This window comes from Meleagris gallopavo, chromosome 6 (genome assembly GCF_000146605.3).
Source record: "Meleagris gallopavo isolate NT-WF06-2002-E0010 breed Aviagen turkey brand Nicholas breeding stock chromosome 6, Turkey_5.1, whole genome shotgun sequence".
NCBI classification, from domain to species: Eukaryota; Metazoa; Chordata; class Aves; order Galliformes; family Phasianidae; genus Meleagris; species Meleagris gallopavo.
In genome coordinates this window covers 40,612,070-40,636,951 of record NC_015016.2, presented here as the reverse complement: position 1 = coordinate 40,636,951, position 24,882 = coordinate 40,612,070, and the positions used below count along the sequence as shown (strand labels likewise).

The following is a 24,882-nucleotide window of genomic DNA, read 5'->3' as shown; positions in this document are numbered from 1 at the left end:
AGATGGAGCTGCAGATACGAGAGTCCCTACACTTTTTTTTACACTCAAGAGATATTGCAGTACAAATGTATGGGTTGAGGCGTCTCCCAGCTGGGTAATTGCAGCCAGTGTAGCTTTCTGGATTGCTGTATTGAACATGGATGCTTACATTCTAAGTAAAACTCTTTTTAGTCTTCATTTTGCTCTCACCCAAAATCAATTCTTTTGCAGCTCCACAGGGTTTGCTTCTCTAATCCAACCATGGATTAATTGTTGATGTAAAACAAGGTTTTTTTCTGCCCTCAGACTCTCTTGCTATTTCTTGCTCTCTAAGTGCAAGCCCGAATTCTCATCTACATCTATTTATAAGGGCTTCCCTGCTTCCGGGGGCGCTTAATCAAAGAGAAAGCTATCAGCAGGTGGTTAGCATCAAATGTCAGCAGCTTCTTTGTTCCTGACATCTCTTGGAAAAAAATGTTTCATTACCATGCAAATGATGTTAGTCCTCCTTTCCAAGATCCATTATCACACAGTGTAACATATGGGACACAGGACTGCGCTCCCAGGATTTATGTGGCAACTAAATTTCTTAGCAGAACAACAATTGTGAGAGCTAAGCCATCAGATGGCAATAATTACTGTTTCCCATTTTTCAGTGATCTGCTGAATATTTCTCTATCTGGTGGTACCAATTAATAACTCATTGCGGGGATGGGGAGACAATGTTATGTCTCCTTCCTTTTAAACTCTCCCATTTATCCTTCGCTTGTATCAGAAATGTCACAGTGCTCACAGGCTATACCAGACAGAATGGCTTGGCAGTTTCAACGATGTTGTTCTCTGTTGTGGGTATGTCTGGGAAGTGTGTTACTCACGTGTTACTTGGTGTGGCAATGTCTTGAACTGCACAAAGTCAGTTGAACCTGCTGCCTCTTCCTGGAAACCTTGGAAAGTGCAAATTATGTGTGGAAAGTGCCAAGAATGGTGATAGGAATCCAACTTTTCCAAGAGCCCTGAAACCCTGTAAGTAGAATCAGATAAATGTAGGAGAGATTTGATTCATCAAAGCAATGGAGTAAACTTCCATGATTTCAGTGGTGCTTCAGGATGTATTTGGAGTTAAGCATATGTTTGGGTGGATTGTTAACTTCAAGTGTGTGATGGAGTGCTTTGCTGACTCAAGGACGAGACATTCCTTACAGCTTGTTGTTTTCCACATTGCCATCTGGGAAGAGGAAACTTGACAGGACGTGGGCTGTGTGAGACATTACTGCATTTCTGAAAGGGTATTAACAGACCTGAAGCTTCCAGATCCTCTGAATCAGGATTTTTGTCTCTATGGATTTGTTTGGGGTGGAACAACTTCAGCATGGTGTTTGAAAGCAAATTTACCGTGCCACAGCATTTGCTAGGTTACCAGTTAGTATATCCAAATTAAAATAATTACGTGTTTTACTGAGGGTACTAGTGATGCACATGATATAGATGGAAAGCCTTACAGACCCAGCAGGTTTCTGGGGCTGAATTTTTATATATTTTAGGAATTCTGTTTTGCACACAGACAACTGTAAGAATTCATATTTGCAAACACTTTTAATTACAGAGTCATCTCTTCACTAAACTCATTTTCTGAGCTGGGGGAGCATATCCACGTTTGTATGAAATCAATCTGTTTTCACAGTCTGCTAGATAGCTCACTCTCACACTGCAGCCAGATAGTACAGAAGAAGAGGTAATATGGACCTACAGTTGCACTTGTGGGAGAAGTGCAAGATATCTCGATTTGTCATTGTTCTCCAGGTGCTTTTAGCTTCGCAGAATACTAGATGGTCACCTGAAAAATGTCCAATACCATTTCTCCATCTGGTCAGCATAAACCCTTCCTTCTCTAATACCTTACCTTTCCATTCTGCCATGTAACACTCTTGACCTAAAAGCCTTTTCTGTGCTGCTTTGCATTTTTGATGAATGCTTATGGGAGAGTAAATGTTTATTGTTGCAAAATGTATTTCTTTGTGAGAACTCTTCTTTTCTTTATCCTTTTCCAGTGACAAAATGTTCCCAGCCTTCGGATTTGGAGCAAGAATACCCCCAGAATACAAAGTAGGTGAATAAGAGAAATTTTCTCATTTCTTTCATTTATGGGGCATAAAATAAGGGAGAAGAGGGAGAAGTACAGGTTGAGAGCTGGGGGAAGCAGTTCCTACTGTGTGTTGTCTCTCATTTAGTTTTCTCATTAAGTAATACCTCACTGAAACCAGAAATCAAAATTAGAAGAGGTATGTTATATCGAAAATATTTAATGATATTAGCAAAACTTTGTTAATGGATATTAGCCTGCTAAAGAGGACTGAATGTTTGAACAGCACTCAACAACCATATTTTGAAGCTTTGTGGGCCTTGATTTGACAGAACCAATTTCTGTAGGAAGGAATTGAGTGAATGGCCTAGTGCCTTTGCTTTGTGGTTTAGAGACTGAATGTCTTCCTGAAAAAACAGACTTCGGAAGATTTTTGCTCTGTACCAAATTTCTGTTCAGTAGTGGACATCTTTTTCAGGAAGAAAAACATAAGAGCATATTCATGCTAAAAAGAAGTTGTATTTTTAAACAAAGCAGGACAAAACAAAATGAGGGTGATCGAGGTGGATGGTGCAACTCATTGTGGGCAGCATAAATATGCAGCTTGGTAGTGTTGGAGTGAAAAAAGTGCAGTTAAAGAAGGATCATCCAGAAGAAAAAAGGCCTAGGGAGAAATAGGCAGAAGTTCAAATCCTGTGTTGCACATGTAGAGACAGAATAGGCAGAATAGTGGTTCTACACAAGTAAGTAACCGAAGACTGGTTGGGGGTTCTGTAACTCAGATACTATCTGCAAAAAAAAAAGCAGAACTGGACTCCTGATGATGCAGACTTCATCCAGTATTCCCAAGTTGCTGAAAGTTGCTTCTTTCAGCTGTGGCTGCACCAGGGAAGTGAACACTAGCTGAATGGGAATAATTGTCTGCGGAGATGGGTTGTATGTTATTTAGTGTTATAAAGTGTGAATCAAAAGAAGGAAAAAAAATGTACATGTCCCCATGGCTTGTGGATCTGATATCTGCATGAAATTCCAGTAGTGATGTGCAGCAAATTGGATGGGTGTCTTGCAAACGAGTGTCTAAGGTTAGTCAATGTATGTTTAAATAGCGTTAGCTTCTAAAGTAAAAATTGCTGTTATGGAAAAGTGGACTCTGCCTGACAAAGTGTTTTGCTGAAAAGGAACACCAGTGTTAGTACTTTCCAAAAATCAGAGACAGCAGACAGTTTCCAGAACTTTGATACAAATTTGAATGTGGTGTATGCACAGAGAACATCTGTATCTGTTGCATATCTGTTTCAAGTGTAGCAGGTGATAACCACCTGTGCTATATAAGGGGAAGTGTTTTGGAAAATGAGAGTGCTTAGCAGCTTCTTCCACCGGACACATTAGTGAAACACAAGGACTGCTTACCAAATGTCCATCCCTTTGCCACAAATATGTACATCTCTACCTGTGTTTGTATGGCAGTGCTCACTAAAAGAGCTGATCTATATGTCACAACTAGATTGCCCTCTTGAGCCCACTCTGGACCATTCCTGATAAAGCCATGTACTATTGTGATTGTCCTAAACGAAGGTACTGACCTGGTGGTGTGACAGAGGCAGAATGTTCCACCATCTATGAGATGACCATCTTCGTGTGAGGGAGGGCTTGCCATTCTTTCAGCTGCTGAAAGCCATACTTGCCTCAAGGACTGCTCGAAGAACAATGTTTCTGTGCCAGTTGAAGTATTTTCACTTGTTTGCTGGAGCTAGCTGTGGAGTAAAATTCACAGCTTTTTTCTTAACCAAAATGATCGGATTGTTATGTTGGGCCATATGAGCATAATGGCAATATACTGACTTTGTTAGACCCAAGCAACTGTCTTCACTTGTTTGCGAAGCGTTTCAGGTGCCAGATGAAAGACATATGTCTGGCTTGAAAGTGATTTCAGGGGTACTTTGTAACCAAATATTCCTACAATCACCATCACCAACTGATCTGATGCTTGGGAAGAACTGGTGTAGGGATACGTTTCCTGATAAATACTCTAAAGAAAGTGAGAGACTTGGACAACTTAGTTGCCCAAACCTGCATACATGGGTCTTGCATGATAACATGACCCATCCTGACAAAGTCTGTGTAGTATTGATGTTTTAAAGAAGGAAATTGGATGAATCAGGATCTTTGCATTTTGTGAAGTTTGCAAAACATAGTGGTAAATTTAAGATGGAACTACTTGCTTGAGAATTACTTGTGTGTGAGTAAACAAGTCCAAAAGTATGTGGAGATACAACGGAGGGTGAAAATAACATCTTTAGTCTCCACCATGAAAAACTGTCACAGAAAATGACAAAAAAGTGTTAAGACATCAGCTTACTAATGTAATGAAACTTTGAAGAAAAGAAGAACCACATTGCAGAGGGATTAGCCTTTCTGTGCAACAGATGGAGATAAGTAATTAACTGGGTGTCTATCAGGGGCATATCCAACTGGAACTGGATTAGGAATTAGCAGTCATTTGTGCTACTGTTCAGTCCCTCCCTGTAACATGCTGCATAGTCCATCCAAATATCTGCATTCTTACATAAACATTAACCTTTACACCTTTAGAGTCCCTGCTTGGCTTTGGCTGCACTTCTGAATTGAAAGATTTGCTTTCTAAGAGACTGAGATGCGTTAATAAGGCAAGACCTCAAAATGATGTGTTAATAAGGCAAGACCAATAATCCTGAAGATCCTTCAGTAATTTAGTCTACACTGGTATCATAAATTTAATTCAAAGCCAACAATGATTTTACATGGAATATAGCCAAGATGCATAGGAAACAGTGAAGAAATGGTTATAATTCAAAGTAACAAGGAAGAAACGAGTGCTCACACCTTGTTTACTGAAAGTTCTCTTCTTCTCCTGCAAAATATGGTAACACTAAAGACAACATGGCAGTAGTGTGGATCTCAGACTATTCAAATGTTCTTTTGGTACTTGTGGTCAAAATTAATTCAAGTCATACATATCTTATATTAAAGGACAGCGGTGTCAGAACTGTGGTAAATCACATCTTCAAATCTAGACTGAATCATTATGAGAAAGTCTAAATTTTGTCTCCATCATGTGGATAAATCTGCTTTTCATTTTAATTTAGAATGCAGTTGAGCCTCCAGTCCTAATTAGATAATCTAACCTGCATATAGCACATTGGTCTCTGCACATCAGCAGCTGCTATCTTTTATTTCTTCCGGTAGATGACAAGTTGCTAGGCCTGTGGAAGAAATGACTCCCACTACCAAGGGTTTCTGAGTAACCATGAGAGCCTCCATACAGCAGTAAAAGTAAGACAAAGCAGCTTCCATAGAAGTCTAAATGAAAACTGACCAATCTATGCATGGCAATAACGCAGCAACAAGCTGTAGGAAAATGGGGACTGTAACTCACTATTCAGCATAAACGAAAGGTAATGAGTCTCCACTGTGCTGTTTAGGACCAACTGAAAGCCACTACTTTCAGGGTGGGCATAAGCTCTACATTTATTTGGCAAGATTTCTTGGATGCACTAGATCGTATGGGAAACAGGTGTCCATTTTGTGATGTCATGTCAAACCAGTGCCTCCATTTCTTACTCTCTTGGGCTGCTTCCATTAACTTGGGATGGATGCTGGAGGGTAGCATCCACCTCTCCATTTAGTGAGATTCCAGCTCCTCACATCCTTTTATATGTTACAATAAGTGCAATGTTTACTATGCCAAGCATTGTTTCCCATAGAAAAATACACCTCTCTTTACATTAGCACTTCAGAACAGCGACAGCATCCATCTTTGCTGGCTTCTCACAAATCTCCTCAGGTGAACCTCTTTAAAAACATATTTTATACATACTTTCTGCAGAATTTCTATTTCAGGAGCACACTGTTTTGTTACAATGATTTTATTTTCCCTCATTTCAGCTCCAAATGAAACGCATCAGCTGTTAGCAGAAAAAAACAGCAGCTTCTTAGTGGTATAAGAAATCTGTGGTAGTGAAGGAAGCAAGACATGCCATATAAAACATTCCTCATCAGTCTAGAGGTATTTCATCTAGTATTCAGCAATATGATCATTTTTCCCCAAGACCTGACAATTACATCTGCCTACTCCTTTATCTAAGTAAACCTCTAAGACCAATATTCCACACCTGAGTTCTAACAGTCCACAATTGCAGAACACGAAGGCTATTTCACAGCACAGTATTCAACTCATCTACTTTTTTTTTTTTTCTGAGAAGCTTGATGTAAAGTAAAGAGGTAGCTGACAATATGGACTCAGTGCTGCAAAGGTCACAGTGAAGAGGAGAAAACCAAGCTGAATGGCACACTAACTTCTTAGCAGGCAGAACTCAAAGCAGCTGAGAAACTGTACAGAGGCACAAAACTTGCAGTTAAAATGAAATATATATATTAGAAGTATGCCGGCCCATGACAGTTGTATTGTCAATAATGAAGTGTTCTCTGAAGGATATTAGGTGAATAATTAAGAAGCAACTTAATGTTTGTTTTAAGACACTTCTGCTTATTTTTGCATTTTTAATGAAAGCTCCATTCATTGTTTATACTGGGAAGATCCACTGGAAAGAACCTCACTACAGTTACAGAAACATTAAAGCCCCTGTGTTACCCTAACCTGCTTTGTTTAGTTTGCTGCACAGGTAAGGTATTTGAAAAGTGCTGTGTGTTCTTTGTGAGCTCCGTGTTTTTCAGGAGACTAAGAGCAAAAATATGTGCAAAAAAAAAAAGATAGATTGTAAAAGGATGTGTAACAGACCAATGGAAAAAAACAGGATTTGTCACCTTCACCATGGGACCTGGATTTAGGCGTGGAAGCTGAGCAACATGCTGAAAAATCATGTACAAAAGGAATAAATGGACAAGCATTGCCAAGCAGAAATGTTTACACCGTGATCTTAGCCAGAGACACAAGCTGTCCAGCTACCAAACTATTTGATTAAAGAACATTCAGAAAATAATAGCTTCTGAGCAACAGTTCTTTAAATTTGTTAGTGTCTTAAGCTTTTGCAAAATATGCAGACATTCAGTATTTAATTTAAGGACTTATAGTGGCTTAATCGTTTTCGGTTTACTGACAAGTAAGTGTTCAACATTGTGCCTCTCAGCATTTATGCTTTTGTGCATATCTATCTGTTCATAGATTTTTTACTGTCTTTATTTGAATGAATAAGAAAGTGTTCCTAAACATGACTGGATTTGTCAGCTTGTTTGTCACGTAGTCACAGTATCATCACCGTAGAGGTTTCTGCAAAGTTTGAACTCCCTGGGACGAGGAGGTAAATTTAAATGAGCTTAACAACCTCTAGGAAAAAAAAAAGAAAAAGAAAAAAAGATTGCTAATTTTCAAAAGAATTGAGGAATCCAATTTCAACATTTGCAAAATGAATGAAAAACATCTGTTTTCTGAGTCAAAGCAGCTTTTTGCATCAAATGTGGAAGTTCAGGTAGAGTAAAAATGGATTTAAGAAAAAATGGAGGCTAAAATAGGACAACACTTTTCAATACAACTTAAAATGTCTTTGTATAAAGCAGTTTGCCTTACAACTTTCATGGTTTTATTATTTGGCAGATTCCAAGGTAGGGGTTTTTTGAGTATTTTGAGATTTATTTATGAAAGTGAATTTTATTAATCTCATATTATGGAAATAAGTTTCTAGCTATGTTAAATCTAGATGACTTTTCTACTAAAATTCCTTTACCCGTGTGGAAGTATATTTATGACTCTTGCAAGATACCATCTCATGGACACCATCATGCTAGTTGACAACTGCCTTTCTGCGTGCTTGTTTTTGCATATGTATAGTGGCAATGGAAGCATTGTATAGTGGTAAAAACAAATTGTACTATAATGTGCATCAGCAAAAATATTTTAGACTGCATATGCAGTTGATGTATCCACAGAAGTGCTGTTGTTGTAATGGACTTGATGGTGTACTTACAGATACCTAGAGCTACTCTACATATTTCTCTTGCTAAAAACCTTGAAGGAATTAGCTGAGAAGAAAAAAATTATGCCTGGTACAGGAAGTTCCTGGAAAGCTGTGTTTTAATAATCCCATCTCTATGAGCTGTCTGCTAAATAATTTATCTGGAGTCCTGTAGAGAGAACAGATTAATACATAGCCAAGTGTAAGTAGGTTCCTTAGTTGGAGGCTTTGAATGGTGCTCTGTGCTGCATGGTAATGCCAGGCTTAATCACCTCTGCACTCCTCAGCTTCTCTCTCCATTCCTTTTGTAGATTGGTTTTAAGAGAGCAGAAGGGCTGAGCAGAGGGTCAGCTAATTATCTGAAACTTAATCCAGGATGTGTGACACAATCTCACACAGGGACATTCCTTATTGTGAGACCGAATTTCACCACAAACAAGGCCTGCAATTCTTTGCAAGTTTCTCTGTTCTGTATAATGGCATAAAGCAATAATTCTATTTTTGTATGATGTGAGGTATTCCAGAATTTCCTGACTCTTAACTTGACCATCATACAAATGACATTAATAGATTATATAAACAGGCTTGCTTCTGAACAGCCAGGTGTCTTGTTATGTTTCCCCTAAGGATATCCCAGTCTTCAGCATCTTTGATATTCACTCTTTTCCTCCTTTTCTTCATTAGCATATCAGTTCTAGGAGTGCATGAGGGCTGTGTCATTCAGTGTCAGAAAGATGCCATTTAGTACACTGTCTTTGGGCCGTCTGACATCTCTATGGTTTGCCTTTCATCCTCAAAAGCCTTGCATGCTTAACTGAATTTTAAAAAAGGGGGAGAATGTGTTCTGGACATTTGGAGAAACTGCTTTAAAAAGATCTGCTATTTGTTGGCATTGAGTAATGATTTCCTGTTTGTGAACCATCCCTGAGCTGCACAAGGAGTTTCTCTTCTTCACGTTATTCTTATGTCTTGTTTACATTCTGATTTTTAAGAGAGCAAAAAAACAACCAAATCCTTCTTTATTCATTGTTTTTCTTGTCCTGCCTTTAGGGTAAATTGTAACACTGGTCTTGGTGAATGAGGATGACAGTGTATGAGGACCACTTGCTGTAGGAGAATAGCACCCATTGTTCAGACAGTATTATTTCTTGGAACATTTTGCACACTTTCTAGACCAGTGCTTTCTTACTGGACCAGACTGTTGCCTGTTCTTCTTAAATAATAGCCTGGGTACCATAGCTATGAACCAGATAAATTGTTTGTATTGTGTGATCCTGAAACTGTATAGCAACAAAAGCGTCTAGCCCATGCTTGCATAGTGTGAATTAAATAATGTATTTATAGCTCTGGAAAAGAATTGTGGTGTTCCTTTTCCTGTAATTTGAAATGCATTAAGAATAAAGTAATAAAATCTCTGAAGAGGCACAGCATTGGAAGGATAAGCCTGCAATATATATATGTGCATCACTTGCTATTGAGATGCAGGTAGTATAAAGTACAGAAAGCCTAAAGGAAAAAGAAAGGCAATTGAACAACAGAAAAATCATCTGTGAGTGAAAACTCACACAGCCATTCTTGACAGCTGCAATTACCTTTGGCCTGCAGCTGGTCATGAGACTGGCAGATACCAGCTGGGCAAGTTGTGCTGGGAGACATACAAGAGCAAGCCAGACAAAAATGCTCTGGAGCATCTCTGAAGCGTATCTGACAGCCCTGCTCTCCTGTGCCTTCTTAGTGAGGAGCATGCATAGTGGCTCTCTGCATTATCTTCTATGGCCAAGAAGCCTGAATGGCCCATTTAAAACCTTTGAATGAGACAGCTGATGCTTGGTGTAGACATAATGAATTCCTGGCTAGGGCTGAGCTGGCTGAATGCTCTCCAGTGAGTTCTTGCTTTAGTCCTTGAATTTTCTCCCATCAGAGTAGAGGTCCCACTTATTTAAACTTCTAATAAGTAGTGGTGAGCATCATCGTGGTGAGCAAGACCAGCACATGATAGGAAAAATGTGCAGGACAAATATTTTAGTGATGATAAAGCTTCTGGTTAGTTCCAGCTAGAGAGACATTTGATGTTGCACAGTGGAAAAGATTAGACTAATTTAAGTTAGCTGGATCTAAAGAATCCTATCAGACAAAATAAGAAGGACAGGGTACAATTGATGAGTGTCGTGTGTAACATCTGACCATTTTCTGTGCTATCTGTAGCATATAAATGGAAGTCATCTAAACTAGGAGGTAAAACAGTGGCATCCAACAAATAAATCTTTCTGCAAATAATCCATGTCCCATTGCACACAGGAAGTAAACAGGTTGTTTTCCATATGCCTAAGAGTGCTGGCACTTCCGAATGTCCTACAGATATCTAAAAGTCTTAAAGGAATGTAACTGTGTTAGGCATATAAATGTTCCCTTTACTCTGGAGTGGTATACCTGAGCTCAAATTAGAATTATGCAAATTGCCTTATGTCTCAGCTGTGTGCATTTTTTGCAAACCAGAATATATAGAGATATGTTGTATATTGAAACAGAAATTGGACTTCATTCCAGACAATTGAAGGAGAATTCTGAGTTTGAGCTGAAGAGCTGAAGAGATCATGAGAAATCAAGCCTCAGACATCAAGGAATGGTGCAAAAAGGAATCTGGGGAGCAAAGCAGACAAGAGCAAACGAGAAAATCAGAAAAGACCATCTGAGGAAAATTTCAGTCCCAGTACATTTGTGCTGTGGTTGCAGATCTCTAATTGACAGACATTTAGGAAGCCTGGAAACTGAGACTTACATTGTCTTCCATTATTTATGCATTCAGAAGTCTTGTATTATTTTCCCAGACCACTAAAGATAACGATATACTGTTTTCTTAGAAAATCAGCAACGTTTTTGCATTTACAGTGATTTATCTTAGAAAATAGCTTGGTGGTATTTCATTACAGACATATTTGAAGAGTGAGAAAGTGGGATATTTACTAAACTTGAGGGAAAACATTTTCCTTATTTTTCTGATTTCTCCTCCAACTATCTAATTTCTTAACCAACTTAGACTTCTTACATTTCTTACATTATTATCTCACAGTGGTTCCAAGGGACTTCTTTGATCTCTTTGGAGAATAAATTATTTTCTCAGTAAGCCTGTGGCCTTCAAATGAGAAACTGTTCACATGTGCATGGAAGATTCAGAACAGGGCAGAGCATGTGCTGTAACAGACCTTCTTTAGCTCTTCTATGGTCTTTACACAGAACTAATGAGAGCTTGCATTTACATCCCACCTCAGCAGTGGGTCCCTCTTCTGTTGCTGGCATTGGTAGCTCAGTGCTGATGCCATATTGATGTGATTTCTCATGTGCTTGGGTGTTTTTTCTTTGTGTTCTTTTTTCCTGTTTTTTATTGTTATTTTCAAGTTTGATTCCAGTTGTGGTACTTTGTTTTCACATGGAGTTCCATCTGGGACTGTATTTCAAACTTAACGCTCAAAGCTTGAAAGATGTCTGATTTAATGCAGAAAGAATGTAAAGGGTGTTTAATTGTGAGTTCTCTTTGAATAATTTTTCCAACTACAGTTTTCTCTTCTTTCCATTTATCTGCAGGTCTCCCATGATTTCGCAATCAATTTCAATGAAGACAACCCGGAATGTGCAGGTAAGGCATCAGGACAAACTTACTGCTGTATTTCTGCTGTGACAAAATCTGCTTCTATTTTTTACTGTATCCCCTGAATACTTTTCAAAGTGTTTCTTAAAGAAAGCAGTTCTGAAATCTAACAGATTCAAAGAGCCTTAGCAAGTGCCACACATTAATGTCCTAAAAGATAGGTCCCATTGAAAGTACACAGTGTTGGATGCTTAGCATTGTACATCCCTGAATCACTACACATTGCTGAAAACTAAAGCTATGTTTTCTGTGTTCCTTTTGGATCTACAGCAGCATAGTTTATGCAGCATTAGAGGAGCAAGACATGAAAGGCAAGGCACGCTGTGCACCTCTGTAATCAGACTTCCTCTGTTTACAGCCCATTGTTTGGCAAGACCTATAGCAACGGTAGGCTACTGCAAGTCAGCGCAGCAGCAGAGTCAGAACAGCAGCTGAAGATGAGTGTGAGAGAAGGAAGCATGGTTTCATGACAGCAAATGCGGCAGACAGCTGTTTTAACACAGCATAGGTGATTGGTGTGTTCTTGCAATAATCAGTAATCTTCAGTAGTCAAAGGCTAGATTAGTGTAGCAGATTTTGCTGTACATCATATGTTTTCATATGAGGTCTGCGGTGACTGATGCTGTCTGTAGAACCTCCTGCCATGATACTCACAATTTGTAAAAGGTGAGGACAACAGGAAAAAAAATCTCTAAACAATCTAATAAGTATTATTAGACTTACACATGTTTGAAAGTCTTGGTCAGATGATCACTGCTATCTAAAATGCACAAGTTTTTATTCTCCCTTATTCTTTGCTACCTTTGAAACGCTGAAACTGGTGTTTCAAAATGCACTTCTCATTCAAATTTTTTAGCTGTTCCTTTCAAACCTTCTCAGACTTATTAGTGGCTTTCTTTCTGATATAATCTGCAGAATATGTTCAGGATGAAGATTAAGATGCCAGGGAATAAAGTGAGGAAAAGAAGAGAGGGCAAGTAGTTTGACAAAAAAAAAGACATCATTAAAAATTTTCGTATTTCATGCATCTTAATTGATTTTGGTTCAGTAGGCATCCCAGCTTTGTCAGCACACTTGAATTTTTGGCCTACTCCAGCTTCTGTAGGTCAGGTGCTTGAAAAGTATTTGGGCATTTTTATACGCACTCCACCTCCTTTTTGCCTCTGTTGAGTCCAAGGCTAATACTTTTATCATGCTGACATTGTTATATAGTTACATGTATTGACTGAATGATGTTTATAGTATTTGAAAAGGCTGTCACACCTATATAGTGCTAACAGCAAGTCAGAGATTGGACAGACAAACCTTCTTCAGTTAAAGAAGGTACTATTCATTCTATGTGTAGAAAAGAAAATGCAGCAGTAAAAATGAGAAGAGATTAAAAAAAGGAAGAAGCTGCTCAATGATCTTTGCCCAAGCTTTATGTAACTTGCTTTTGTTATGTATTCAGTTGTTATATGTGCTTTGAATAAGAGTCAGCTGAGAAATTAATCCATCATCTAAAAGATGTAGAGCTAAGAAGCTGCAACAAGTTGGTTGCAGCATGGAGGAAGGCCAGGGAGGGAAGTTTAGAGCATTCGTACACACATCTACAGGATATAAAAGGCTCTTCTGTGTACCATTTAAAATAATGTCCATCTGGATGAAAGCAAGAAAACAAGACAGACCAGAAAATGTGTTGTTTAATCATCTGCTACAGCTTGCTTATCATCTGTCTGTAATGAATGCTTGATTAGTTCCTACAGCAATTGTTCTGTGGTGTTTCTCCAACTTTTGTAGATGCCCACACTGCATTAGGTGGCACAGGCTGCAGTAACACAAACCTATCATGTGAGGAGAAGATACTCTTTGGCCCGAGAGTGAGAGGGAGATAAAATGCTTAGTCACCACACTATTTTACCTTGTAATATTTAGCATACTTGCCATAAAAACACAGGAAAATTACTGAATAATATTTTGCTTTAAACCAAGAAGCAGAGACTGGAACCAATATAAAGAGTATGTGTCTGCTTTGCTCTTGAGGAATGAAATCCCTTTCTTTGTGGAAGTAGTGACCTTTTACTGACACATAAGAGGGTTACGCATCACTCTACATTGAATAGGGATTGTGTTAAAATGTCAACTCTTTAATGAACAGAGGAATGATTAACATACGGAGCAAGTGTTTCTTATTTCAGTAAATCCCTCATATCCTACCTGACTGAAAAAAATGTATATTTTTAATTCTACATGAGAGGAATTCTTTCCTGACATTCAGTCCACCAATCCCCTGGGGGACCTCGACAGGCTTAAGACCCACGTTCATGCAAATCTCATGAAGTCCAGCTGCAAGGGCCTACACCTGGGTTGGAGCAAACCCAAACACAAATGCAGTCAGGGCAGAGAATGGATTGAGAGCAGGCTTGGGGAGAAGGTCTTGGAAGTGTTAGTGGATGAGAAGCTCAACATGAGGCAACAGTGCATGCTTGCAGTCCAGAAAGCCAACTGGATCCTGGGCTTAATCAAAAACAGCATGACCAGCAGGGTGAGGGAGGTGGATTTTGTAGATATACCTGTACATTCAAAAGAAATGCATATTTTCAGTTTTCTCGCTTGTAAACTGAGAATATTTGATATAAAGATCAATGGAATGCATAAAATACAGATATTTGCACATTTTCCCCCTATTACCATTTCTATTCTGAAAAAAATAGTATTTATAGTTTTATGTTTAGTTTATTTAGAGTATTTACAGTGTAATAGTCTTATATTTAGTATTTACTTATTTACATATAATCTTATATCTTATATTTATAGTCTTAATTTTTGAGGAAGAAAATGACAGCATCTAATCTGAATAAATGTTTCTACGCATATATGCATTCTTCTACACACATATGTGCACATGCTTACACTGTATTTCATTAGAACTATTGAACATGGATTCAGATTAAAAAAGTAAAGGGATGAATTGTGAAGAAAAGTACACTGTTGGCTTTGCCTAAAGTGAAAGGGTCCAAGAAAAGTAAGCCACAAGGTAAACCACTCTCATATCCTTTTGGATTCGGATATAGGAGGAAGGCAGATATTTCTGAAAGATACTGAACCTAGGCTATATACAAAGTATGTGTTTCTAGAACGTGTTTATTTCTAGGATGAAAACAACCTCCTGACATAAACCACACTAGATCTATTTGGACTACAGGGAACAAGCTTTATCTCATACTATTTTAATGCAAAAATTAAAAACACATTGCATCTTGCCAGCATCTTAGAGAAAATTTATGAGGCCTTGGTGCAAGACATGTAAGTATATATAATGAAGACTTAGTTACTTCAAAATTGGGAGTTAACAAAGGACCCATTTTGCAATATAGTTTAGTCACTGGAATTACCAAGGGAAATTCTGTACCTTTATTCTACATTTTAGCAATCGTAACTATAATTGGAGAGTTTTCTTTTATCTGTGAGCATTGCAATAGAATAATGTGTTTGTAACTATCTACAAAGAGAGAAGACTGTGTTCCCCATCATTTCATCATAGGAGGTTCAGGTGTATCATTGTTAAGTTATTGCAGCTCCCTTTGATTTGTTAGTAAAGGATCCACACATATATCCTGTAAACATGGCTGAGTAAAATCTCACAAGTGAGCCAGTCTTGATGCAAACCTCAACTAGCTCAGGATCTCACTGAAGCCATTTCATTCTTCAGCTTCCTTTACACAGCTCTTCAATCTGTCATTTTCTTTCCAACTTCAGACCTCTAATCCTCTAGGTCTGTTAAGCTGTGGAGGCTAACGTGCATCACTTCAAGAAATGCTTCTTCTCAATGATTGAAAACTCCAATTCTTATTCTGTGATCTGTCAAGTGTGTCAGCAGAAGTCTGTTCTCCTTGGTCTGGCTATATATCCTGAAATGAAAAAGCCATAAATAGCTAGTTCTCCATCAAAACTTACTGACTAAAGCTCATTTTTCTTAGACTGGAAAGCATTCTTCTATTTATTCCAAGATTTCACAGTTTTTGGTCACAGCTGAATTCAACCTGTGAGTAATTATGCAAATTCACCCTGAAAAACTATTTTCCTAGCACAAGGGAGTTAGGTATTTGCAAAGATGTTTGAGTTCCTTGACAGCTCTAGATTGTAAGTGCAAAGGGTAATTTGTTGGTAATCACCATGATAAGCAGAAATAAATATCTACCTGAAGACAAGGAAAGAGAAGTGTTGAAAGGCTTTTAATTTGTGCCTACCCTTTTAGCATGAATGTTAGCTGGTGATCAGCAACTAATCACGCCTTCAAATGAGAAGAATGAAACCTATGGCATTGCAAGCTAATACCTGGAAAATAAGCGTTAAGCACTGCTGGGAAGAAGCACGGTATAATGAATTATCTATTACAAACTAGATTCAAGGCAGCTAGAGGCAGCTTCTCAGAAATTATCTCAAATTGTTAGTGCTTACTAATTGTGACATTTTGAATTTACTCATTAACAACCTGCCTTTTATTTACACTTTAAACAAGCATGATATTGGTTATGTGCTCACATTTGCTTTTCCTACAAGGAATACAAGGTGTTGTGGAGGCTTATCAGAGCTGCCTTCCAAAGCTGCAGCTCTATGGGCCAACAAACATTGCTCCCATCATCCAGAAGGTGGCAAAATCAGCATCAGAGGAGACCAACACCAAGGAAGCCTCGGTAAGGGCATGATGCTTTGTTCTTGCACTGTCTTGTAGGCCAACACAACAGGATCTTTCAGTGTATATTATTAATGTCTTACCAGCTTTTACCAACTACCTTCACAGAAGTCATTTTCAGTCTATGGCAGCTGGAGCAGCGTATCTAACCTTTACATCTTTTGATAGTCATGACTTTCAATTCTTACCCCACTGTTCTGTTTCCTGTAACACACTCATGTCTTCGCAGAGGAAATATAAATGGCAGGACTAGAGTTACAAAAATGCAGCCCTAACTTTCATTATACAAGTAGATGAGTTCAGATGTTTCTCTACACAGACTACCTATTTTCAAGTATCTTGCAGAAACTGTACCAGAACTTTTTATTTTTGTCAGCTAGGTGTTTTGTTTTGTTTTTTTTTCCCAACCATTCCTCTGATACAGTAATACAGTTTTCATTTTACTATTACGGACATGTAGTACTATGTGCCCTTTGGAAATAAGGAGACAAGTCAGTTAGCCTGCATCTGATAGATTCATGACAGATTTATTGGACTGTAAGACTTAAACATAGATGGTGTGTAACATACCTCTACAAAATCGTTTAGGCCTTACTTTTTTTCCTGTTTTTCAGACAGAATGGGAGAAAGGGAGATTAAGAGAACAAGAGAAAGTGTGTGAGAAAGTAGGTTTGAAACATCTACGAATGTAAAGCAGTGCTGTGGGAGTCAGGGATGTAACAGATAACTCAAATACTGCAGCATGAAAAATGGTCATGTATGGGAACAGAACAGAGATGCACATTAACATGCATCCCATTATCAGTATGGAGCCTTCCCTGAGCTTTCCCATTAAGGCAGAATTTCCCAAACATTTCTTTTCACTCTGGGCTCGTGATTTCCACTTCATTGCAATTTGCAGTGTATTGCTATTATTTAGAATCAGTCCTACAATGGTGAATGGCTGTATTTGAATTTCCATACCCAGCTAATCTCGAGGTGGCTCATCCTGTTCCCAGTGCTGTCTCTCAGCTATTATAAATTGCTTCATTTTTCTAAACCTAAGCTTCCCCGCTTTCTGTTTGCTTGAACTTCAAATTAACTTGTAGCATGATTCTTCAAGATGAAGTTACCTCTCTGTGTATTTTGTTTTACTCATGGCAGGAGGTGATGAACAGAACTCTGTGTGAGTTTACATAGCTGTATATAAATAAACTGTAATGATGTTTTCTGTTGGTACTGCTTGTGCAGAGTGACCAAATTCTATGACCTGTTCAATTCTCTTATTAATGCACATCTGTTAAATGGCTCCAGCTGCCTAGCTATTCATAAAGGACCCATGTGAGAGCTGCTTTTCCCCATTACCAAGTGAAGATGTAATAGCCTATTTGATCCCAGTCCAGTGAGCCCTGGACTATTGGGAAAGAAAAGACAAGCACAGAAAATTGCTTGCTCTCCTTTAGAGAATGAGTAAACCTCTCCTAACGGCTGTCTATAAAGTGTTTGAAAATGGATATTTTCCTTTTTTGCACATGCCCTGCCTCTTCTCAGGGACATCATCGCTCTGCAGAATACAGCAGACCTGCCATGGTGGGGTGCTTCTCTCACAGGTACCACTGGGTCACCTTGCAATTTGCAGATGGCTGCACCCATCCCACTTGCCTGTTAGCAAACCTCCTCTGCAAAGTGCTGTCATAACCTCCCTGACACCTCTGCTACAAGCTCGTAATGCTTCAATACCCCATTCCTTTCTGCCTCCCACTGGTTCCTAAGGGGAAGAAAATAATCAGAAACTGTCCGCAAAAGTGCAGCAGATGGAAAATAAGGCTGGTGAGGATATCAGGACTCTTCCAGACTTCCCAGCCAAAGTCCTACTCTCTCTGCCCTAGCAGCTAGAATCTCTCTTTTCTTCACTGTGCATCCTGTGGCTCCCTCCAGGTCCGGGAACTGATGTAAACTACAGCCAAGCTGCAGCAGAGGAGAAGTTAGCAACTGATGAGGTTTGAATGGGAAATGCACTTAACATTTGCATCATTATAATGACTCTTTTCTCTTTTAAAAGTCTATGATTGACAGTTGTCAGAAAGAATTTTATACAAAAAAAAAAAAAGGCTTTGAAAGATGAACTAATGTTTTTTACTTCTTATCCAACAACTTCAGCAATATTTCATCTTGCTCATTCTAACGGATGGCGTCATCACAGACATGGCTGACACCAGGGAGGCCATTGTCCATGCCTCTCACCTTCCCATGTCAGTCATCATCGTTGGGGTGGGAAACGCCGATTTTAGTGACATGCAGATGCTGGATGGCGATGATGGGATCCTGAGGTCTCCCAAGGGCGAGCCTGTGCTTCGAGACATTGTCCAGTTTGTGCCATTTAGGAACTTCAAACATGTAAGCTGACTTTTCATTCCGTTCTGCTGAAGAGTGAATGTATAAACATGCAGTGAATGGTCCCTGGAGGTAGGCTTAACATTGACTGAAAAACAGTATATAAAGTATACAGTATGTCAGTGGCATTATTGTGTCAGAAATGAAATCAAAACAAATACATAATGAAATGTTCTTCATGAGTGACATGGTTGGGAAAGAAGAGATGAGAAAATCCTTATGCTTCTTGTGGTGCCCATCCTTATGTCCACTTCCTCTCTGATTTTAGTTTGTTTTTTCTCTCTGTCTTATTTTCCCTGATATCTCTTTTCCATTCTGTTTTCATGCATTCTGTTAGGGCTATTGTATTGCATGCCCATATGTGTACATTGTCCCTTCATTTCCACAGAGAAATGAAACGGCCGCAAATTTGCACTCAGTGGTTTCCCCCAGGAGGCTACTTATTATTGACATTCAGATCCCTGAATTCTCAAAGACAGAACAATCCACCCAGAGTATCCTGGTTGTCTGCAAACCTTTCCTCAAGTTCTGTACGAGAACAGAGCCAAGAAAGTGCTGTTACTAAGAGCTCCCCATGCCTTCAGTGAGCTGTTCCCATGAAGTGCAGTGTGGTATAGGAGACACACTGGAGGAGGAGAGGTGACAGACTCAGCGCTGACTTACCAAATTTGAAGTAATCCCTTGGCCATGTACTTTCCTCCTCAGTCGACATTGCAGCATCTGTCCCAGGGACATTTTCAGCACCTGAATAGAGGCAGCGTTCACTCACGGAAGCTTTTCCTCCAAAGGACAGTTTTTTGAGGGTCCTTTTCTTCTATATGGAGCCATGGAATAGACATAGTTCATCACTGATGCCAATTCCATTCTTTTCCCCTCTGTTTTTCCATCTTTCTCTACCCTCTTCCCCTCATTCCTTCTGTGATATTTAATCATTTTTCCTTACTGTTTTTTCCTCCCTTAGTCTAAGAAGGATATCTTTGGTATTAGATTAGAGAATTCATTTACCCTACAGTGTATCTGTTTCACTTTCATCATGAAAGAGCCCTTCTCAAGCTGCTCTCATTCTCTTAGTTCTGGATTTGTCATACATAGGTTTTCAGTTCTGGGTTGGTTTTGGTCTGCATATGAATTTGCACTGTTTACATTTCTTTAGTTTTTCTGGTCTTTTTGTTACTCCCAAAATACCTTCATTTTATTATTCTCTTCTCCAGAATTGTTCTTTTTTCTCTCTTCAAAATAAACTGTTGCCATGTTTGTCAGCTGTGGACACCCTTCTGACTTTCACTAAACCTACTGACAAATAAGTGAAAGACTTGTTCCTTTTTCCCCTTTACCATTATGTAAAGAATGTATCCTTGTATGATGGAAACCTCACTTTGTGCTATTAGACTACACTAAATGGTGGCAGGTTTGCCTCTGAATTGTAGATACGTACATTTTATGTTGACAGCTCTGCTCAGCCACCTATTAAGTATCTGCTGGAACAAAGTATGAGCACGACCTGCTCATAGCTCACAGTTCTCCTTCATCAGATAATCACAAGTGTGTGGTACTGCACCAGTCTATTGTGAAAGTGTCAAGAGGCAAGTTATTTATGGACTGGTGCTAGACCTGCTTTCAATTAGCTGAAAAATGTTTCTGCAAGGAACTGGCAAATCCAGCTGCATTTGTTAAATTTAGTTTCACTTCGTGTCTTTATAACAAAGTTGAAATCATCCTTGATTGGATAGATTAACGCTGACAGTTGCAGCTCTGCTTGGACGCTGAATATTTTGTGCCTTATGTTAACTTTTGAGTGATTCTAAATGTTATTTTAATTGCAAGCATTGGTCAAATGGCAAGTGTATCTTATTTTGAGCTGTTGTAGATTAACTACCCCAGTATTGGGAGAGGACAGCAATCTTAAAAAATCATTGCTCTTGTTAAATAGAGATATTTTTCTCCCCTTTCTCTCAGTAATGGGCATAATATAGCTTTAGAGATAGATAATGTGCTTGCTATATCACAAATGCCAATATATCTTATACAACTTGATATTTAATCTGTGTATCATGATCTTTCAGCATTTTAACAAATGTCAGTGTAATGGATGAGTGCCCATAACAACAGCCACTTCTGCTTGAATTTCTTTGCTGTGAAAGCATCCCAGATAATATCTCCCTGGACAAACTGATATTCATAGCCATCTTTCTTTCTTACCCTCAGCATGAACAAAAGGCCATGCCTGTTCCATCAACTAGTGGAATAATTTGTGATAATAGAAATGACTGTGATGTTTTGAATATTTTTTCCCACAGAAAATGCAGATTTAACCCAAAATTGGGTCTGTCAGATCACTTCTGATCACATATAAGAATTACTATAAATCAACATATTAGATTTTACAGCTTTAGGGAAAAGATGCATTTGATTAAAAATCACATCTCTTTTGTCAGTTTTTGTCTTTTTTTTTTTTAACCTGGTGTTTAGTTCTGCTACTTTGTATGTTCAACTCTTAAATACGGAAAAGAGAAAGGTGAACAATTTCACTAGAAAGACTACGTATCAAGTTTTATAAGGTCTGTAGATTTTTCTACTAAGTCATTTATTTATGCCTGAATCCATATTGCCTGGACTGCTGACAGAAGGAGGGATCTTACGGGATGTTATTTGTGAGCAATTATTTTTGTTGTGATAGAATAGTAAACCCAAACTCATTTTGAGTCAAACTAAACAATATTTTTTTCATTGCTTCAATTCTCAGGTCAGCCTGCAACTCAGAATCTCATATCTATTGGAAGAGATGAAAAATAACATTCCCAAAAGCTGTCTCTGTGAGAAAATCGAAATGAGGGAGAAGGGAATTCTAAAAATAACTACAGATAAACCTATCAAATAAGAGGGATTCTGACTTTAGGGAAGGGTCTGATCCTTGGCAGCACTCGTACATACATTTAAGTCAGTTACAGTTATTCACATATCATAAACTTCATAGCCCCATTCGGTGTTTTACTGGCTCAAGACTAGAGATATAAAATTTTATTATTGGGGTTTAATCTTCTCCTACATGATGTCCTGTATCAAGAGTGCTTCAGTAGAGCATTAATCATAATTGTATTGATTCCTAGCAAATCTCTACTTGCAGCTCCAACTCAATCCATTCACAGTGATACTATATGAGCTGACTTTTCTGTGTTTAAAAAGCGTGATGTATTTACTGCGCACAACTCGGATGCAGCAAATAGATGGTATTGCACTTAGCAGTGTCTTTAATTATAAAGCCTAATAACTGCAACTTAATAACACCTATCACAAATAAGTAGAGAAAGCATAGTTCTTCACCACTGCAACAAGTAATGTTTTGCACTATGCATTGTAATTAAAGATTATGCATGGTAAAGCTGTAGAATGGAATCAGCAGTCATTTGTAATATATACCAATTATCATCAGAGGGGATTATTCTCTTGCTGCTGAGCGATCCAATTGTTGTGTATTAGCCATCAGATGAGAACTATTCATCCTGAGGTGTTTCTTGCTAGGTTGCTCTTCAAGCATAGCATTTAAACAGTGGTGTAACAAAATGTTACAGCAAAACATTTGTGTACCATCTGTGTTAAAAGCCCAGTGAAGGTAACAAACAGTGCTGCTGAACTGGGCTGGTTTTTAGCTTGGAAGCTCTTGGGCGTTTCTTAATTACACGAGTGTTGCTTTGCACCATCCAGAAGTGAGAGTGCTTCACCACACAACAGTGCTTTATGTACAGGTGGCCTGGACTGGCAGGAAATCACCCCTCACCATGTTTGGGGATGCTCCCTAGTAAAAAGAGCCCCAGGACCAACAGGCATCACCACCACGGTGAGGCAGCAATGCAGACAACATGTGTGAGGCACAGGTAGCCTGTTGGCCCGTGGGCACAGCAGGCATAATAGCTTAAACCTCAGCAGAAGGCTTCTTGCTTCTCATGCACACTGAGAGGTACAGGCACTAGAGAGACAAGTAGCATCAGGAAAATGATGCAGAGATGAGTGCTGATCCTATGTCAGACATGCAGACGATGTGTGTGATCCACAGAAGCTGGTGGCAAGTGTCCCTGCCCAGCATCTTTAGGCACAGAGCAGAGGGGAGTTGTGCTTGTAGTGCTGGCCCAACTTCCCCCACTCCCCGTTTTATCCTTTATGTACAGTTGTATTTCTAGTAAAATAGCACAAAGGCAAGTTAAGGTACATGCAGTGTTACTGCGCTGGTAGGGAGATTTAAAAAACAATAATTCTCAGTACTAACATAAAGTCATTTGCCTGACTCCAAGGAGCATTTTCTGCTGATTTCAGTAAGAACAGATTTAGACAAGAACAGGGCAACTGTGAAAACTATGTAAAATAAACGGGTCCTGTTGCCTTGTAACACCTGGGAACGGCTGCTGTGCTGTCACACAAGGTATGGGGTCTGCTTTGCCAGTTTGTTTCTGCAGAATTGTTCCAGACTTTTGCCCACTCAAATATTTTGGCAAAAATGTCTCATTGTGGAAATACTGGTTCATTTTATTCGTTACTAATCACATAAGTGACTCAAAATATCAAAATACAAAAGACAGAGTTTTATTTATACTTTTTCTAGCACTATTATACTGTAATATTTGATAGTAGAATTTCTAATGCCCATGAGTTTTCTACAGCCCTGGGTTAGTATACCTGAGGATAATTTACTGTATACCTCCTAAGCCTAAATATAAGACTGAAAGAATAAGAATCCTACCTCATGAAAGAGAGCAGGGCAAAAAGTCAGTCAGTACAACTGCTCTGTGAAAAGCCAGGTTTGAATACTAGCTGAAAGCATTACAGACAGGGAGAAGGGACGTGTTCATTACTTTGGGCAATAGTGCTTGGTGTGCAGAAAAAAATGTGATCCAGCCACCTGCTAAGGAGTTCCCCTGGATCAACTGAGCTGCAGTGTGTTGTACCTGGAGATAAGTACAGCAGATTAAACCTCTCAGACTGAACTTCAAGCATTTGCATTTTTTTCTGTATTTTTGAGGAAGGCTCACAGGGAGCAGAGTCGGGTAGGCTGACTCACAGGATTTGGAGTCAGCTTTCATCCAAATACGTAGAAACAGCAAATCCAAAACACGGGGCAGGAGGGTACCTTTGGTTTGCATTGGGCTACAGGACACCAGTTCTATCAGTGATGGATACAGAGTCTGAAGAAAATCCTTGTAGCACATGCAGGTTAATGGTTGCCCACAAAACATCCACAGGCCCCACAGAAGCACTGTCATGGTGCAAGGCAGCAACTGCCACTGCCAATAGAGGGCAAAAACCAGCAGCCACCTCTACATCTCAGGGATGTCACTTCTTATAGGAGCTGTTTCTGGGTGATGCCCACCACTTGAACGTTGCAGGAAGAGCTTTGAAGCCTCCATAAAACCCAGGAATTAAACCTTTTCAGACAATGATTTAGTTCCAATGAAAAAATATATATATATTTGAATTAAAAACCTCCCCAGCCATTAAAACACCACACCAGCAGCTGAAGATCAGAGTAGTGATGAAGGCCTCCCATTACAAGGATGTCCACCCACGTTCAGCATGAAGTTCTGCAGGGTCCCTCAGTGAGTACTGGTGAATGCAGTCTTTGCAGAGCATTTCATCATGATATGGTGCTCTCTGAGCGCAGTGAAGTTCAGGGCAACAGTTGCCTCAGCCTTGAACTTAGAAGAGTCCAAGTGGATCTGAAAATATGCAGAACACTCTCATCTTTAGCGTACTTCTAAGTGGCCTTGTGTACATGCCCAGACTGACAAACAAAATGAATTTCATAGTACCACTCTGTACCATATGTCTTGCCTTGATCTTGTGGCTCCAATGCCTTTAAAGCCCGTGGCACTTATTGCACAGAGACAGGTTAACATTTGTGTTTTCTACCATTTCCTGCAGGCCTCCCCAGCTGCTCTAGCAAAAAGCGTTTTGGCTGAAGTTCCAAACCAAGTCGTGGACTATTACAATGGCAAAGGGATAAAACCAAAATGTGTGTCAGAGTACGAGTCTTCCAGGACACTAGCTCCATGAACCTGCCTGCACTCTTTTACAAAATCAAAAAAAAAAAAAAGAGAGAGAAATGCTACTGTCTACAACTACTGTACTTAAAAATGAAACAAACAAAAAGAATAGCACGTTTTGGTGATTTTTAAAACTAAAATAACCTTAT

General features: G+C 39.1%; 1 protein-coding gene across 3 annotated transcripts in view; it reads left to right on the top strand.

Annotated features, from left to right (window-relative positions):
- The window catches only part of CPNE4 (copine 4), a 176,114-nt gene extending 151,238 nt beyond the window's left edge, over positions 1-24,876 (top strand). For 2 of the 3 annotated variants that reach the window (XM_031553961.1, XM_019616561.2), the window contains exons 11-15: positions 2,028-2,082; positions 11,590-11,641; positions 16,196-16,329; positions 18,468-18,704; positions 24,612-24,876. In XM_031553961.1, the coding sequence (XP_031409821.1) occupies positions 2,028-2,082; positions 11,590-11,641; positions 16,196-16,329; positions 18,468-18,704; positions 24,612-24,743 (610 nt within the window). In that variant the 3' untranslated portion in view covers positions 24,744-24,876. Of the gene's footprint in view, positions 1-2,027; positions 2,083-11,589; positions 11,642-16,195; positions 16,330-16,942; positions 17,341-18,467; positions 18,705-24,611 lie in introns of those variants that run through there. The other variant, XM_019616559.2, reaches the window with a different exon arrangement.
- The last annotated feature ends 6 nt before the right edge of the window (positions 24,877-24,882 follow it).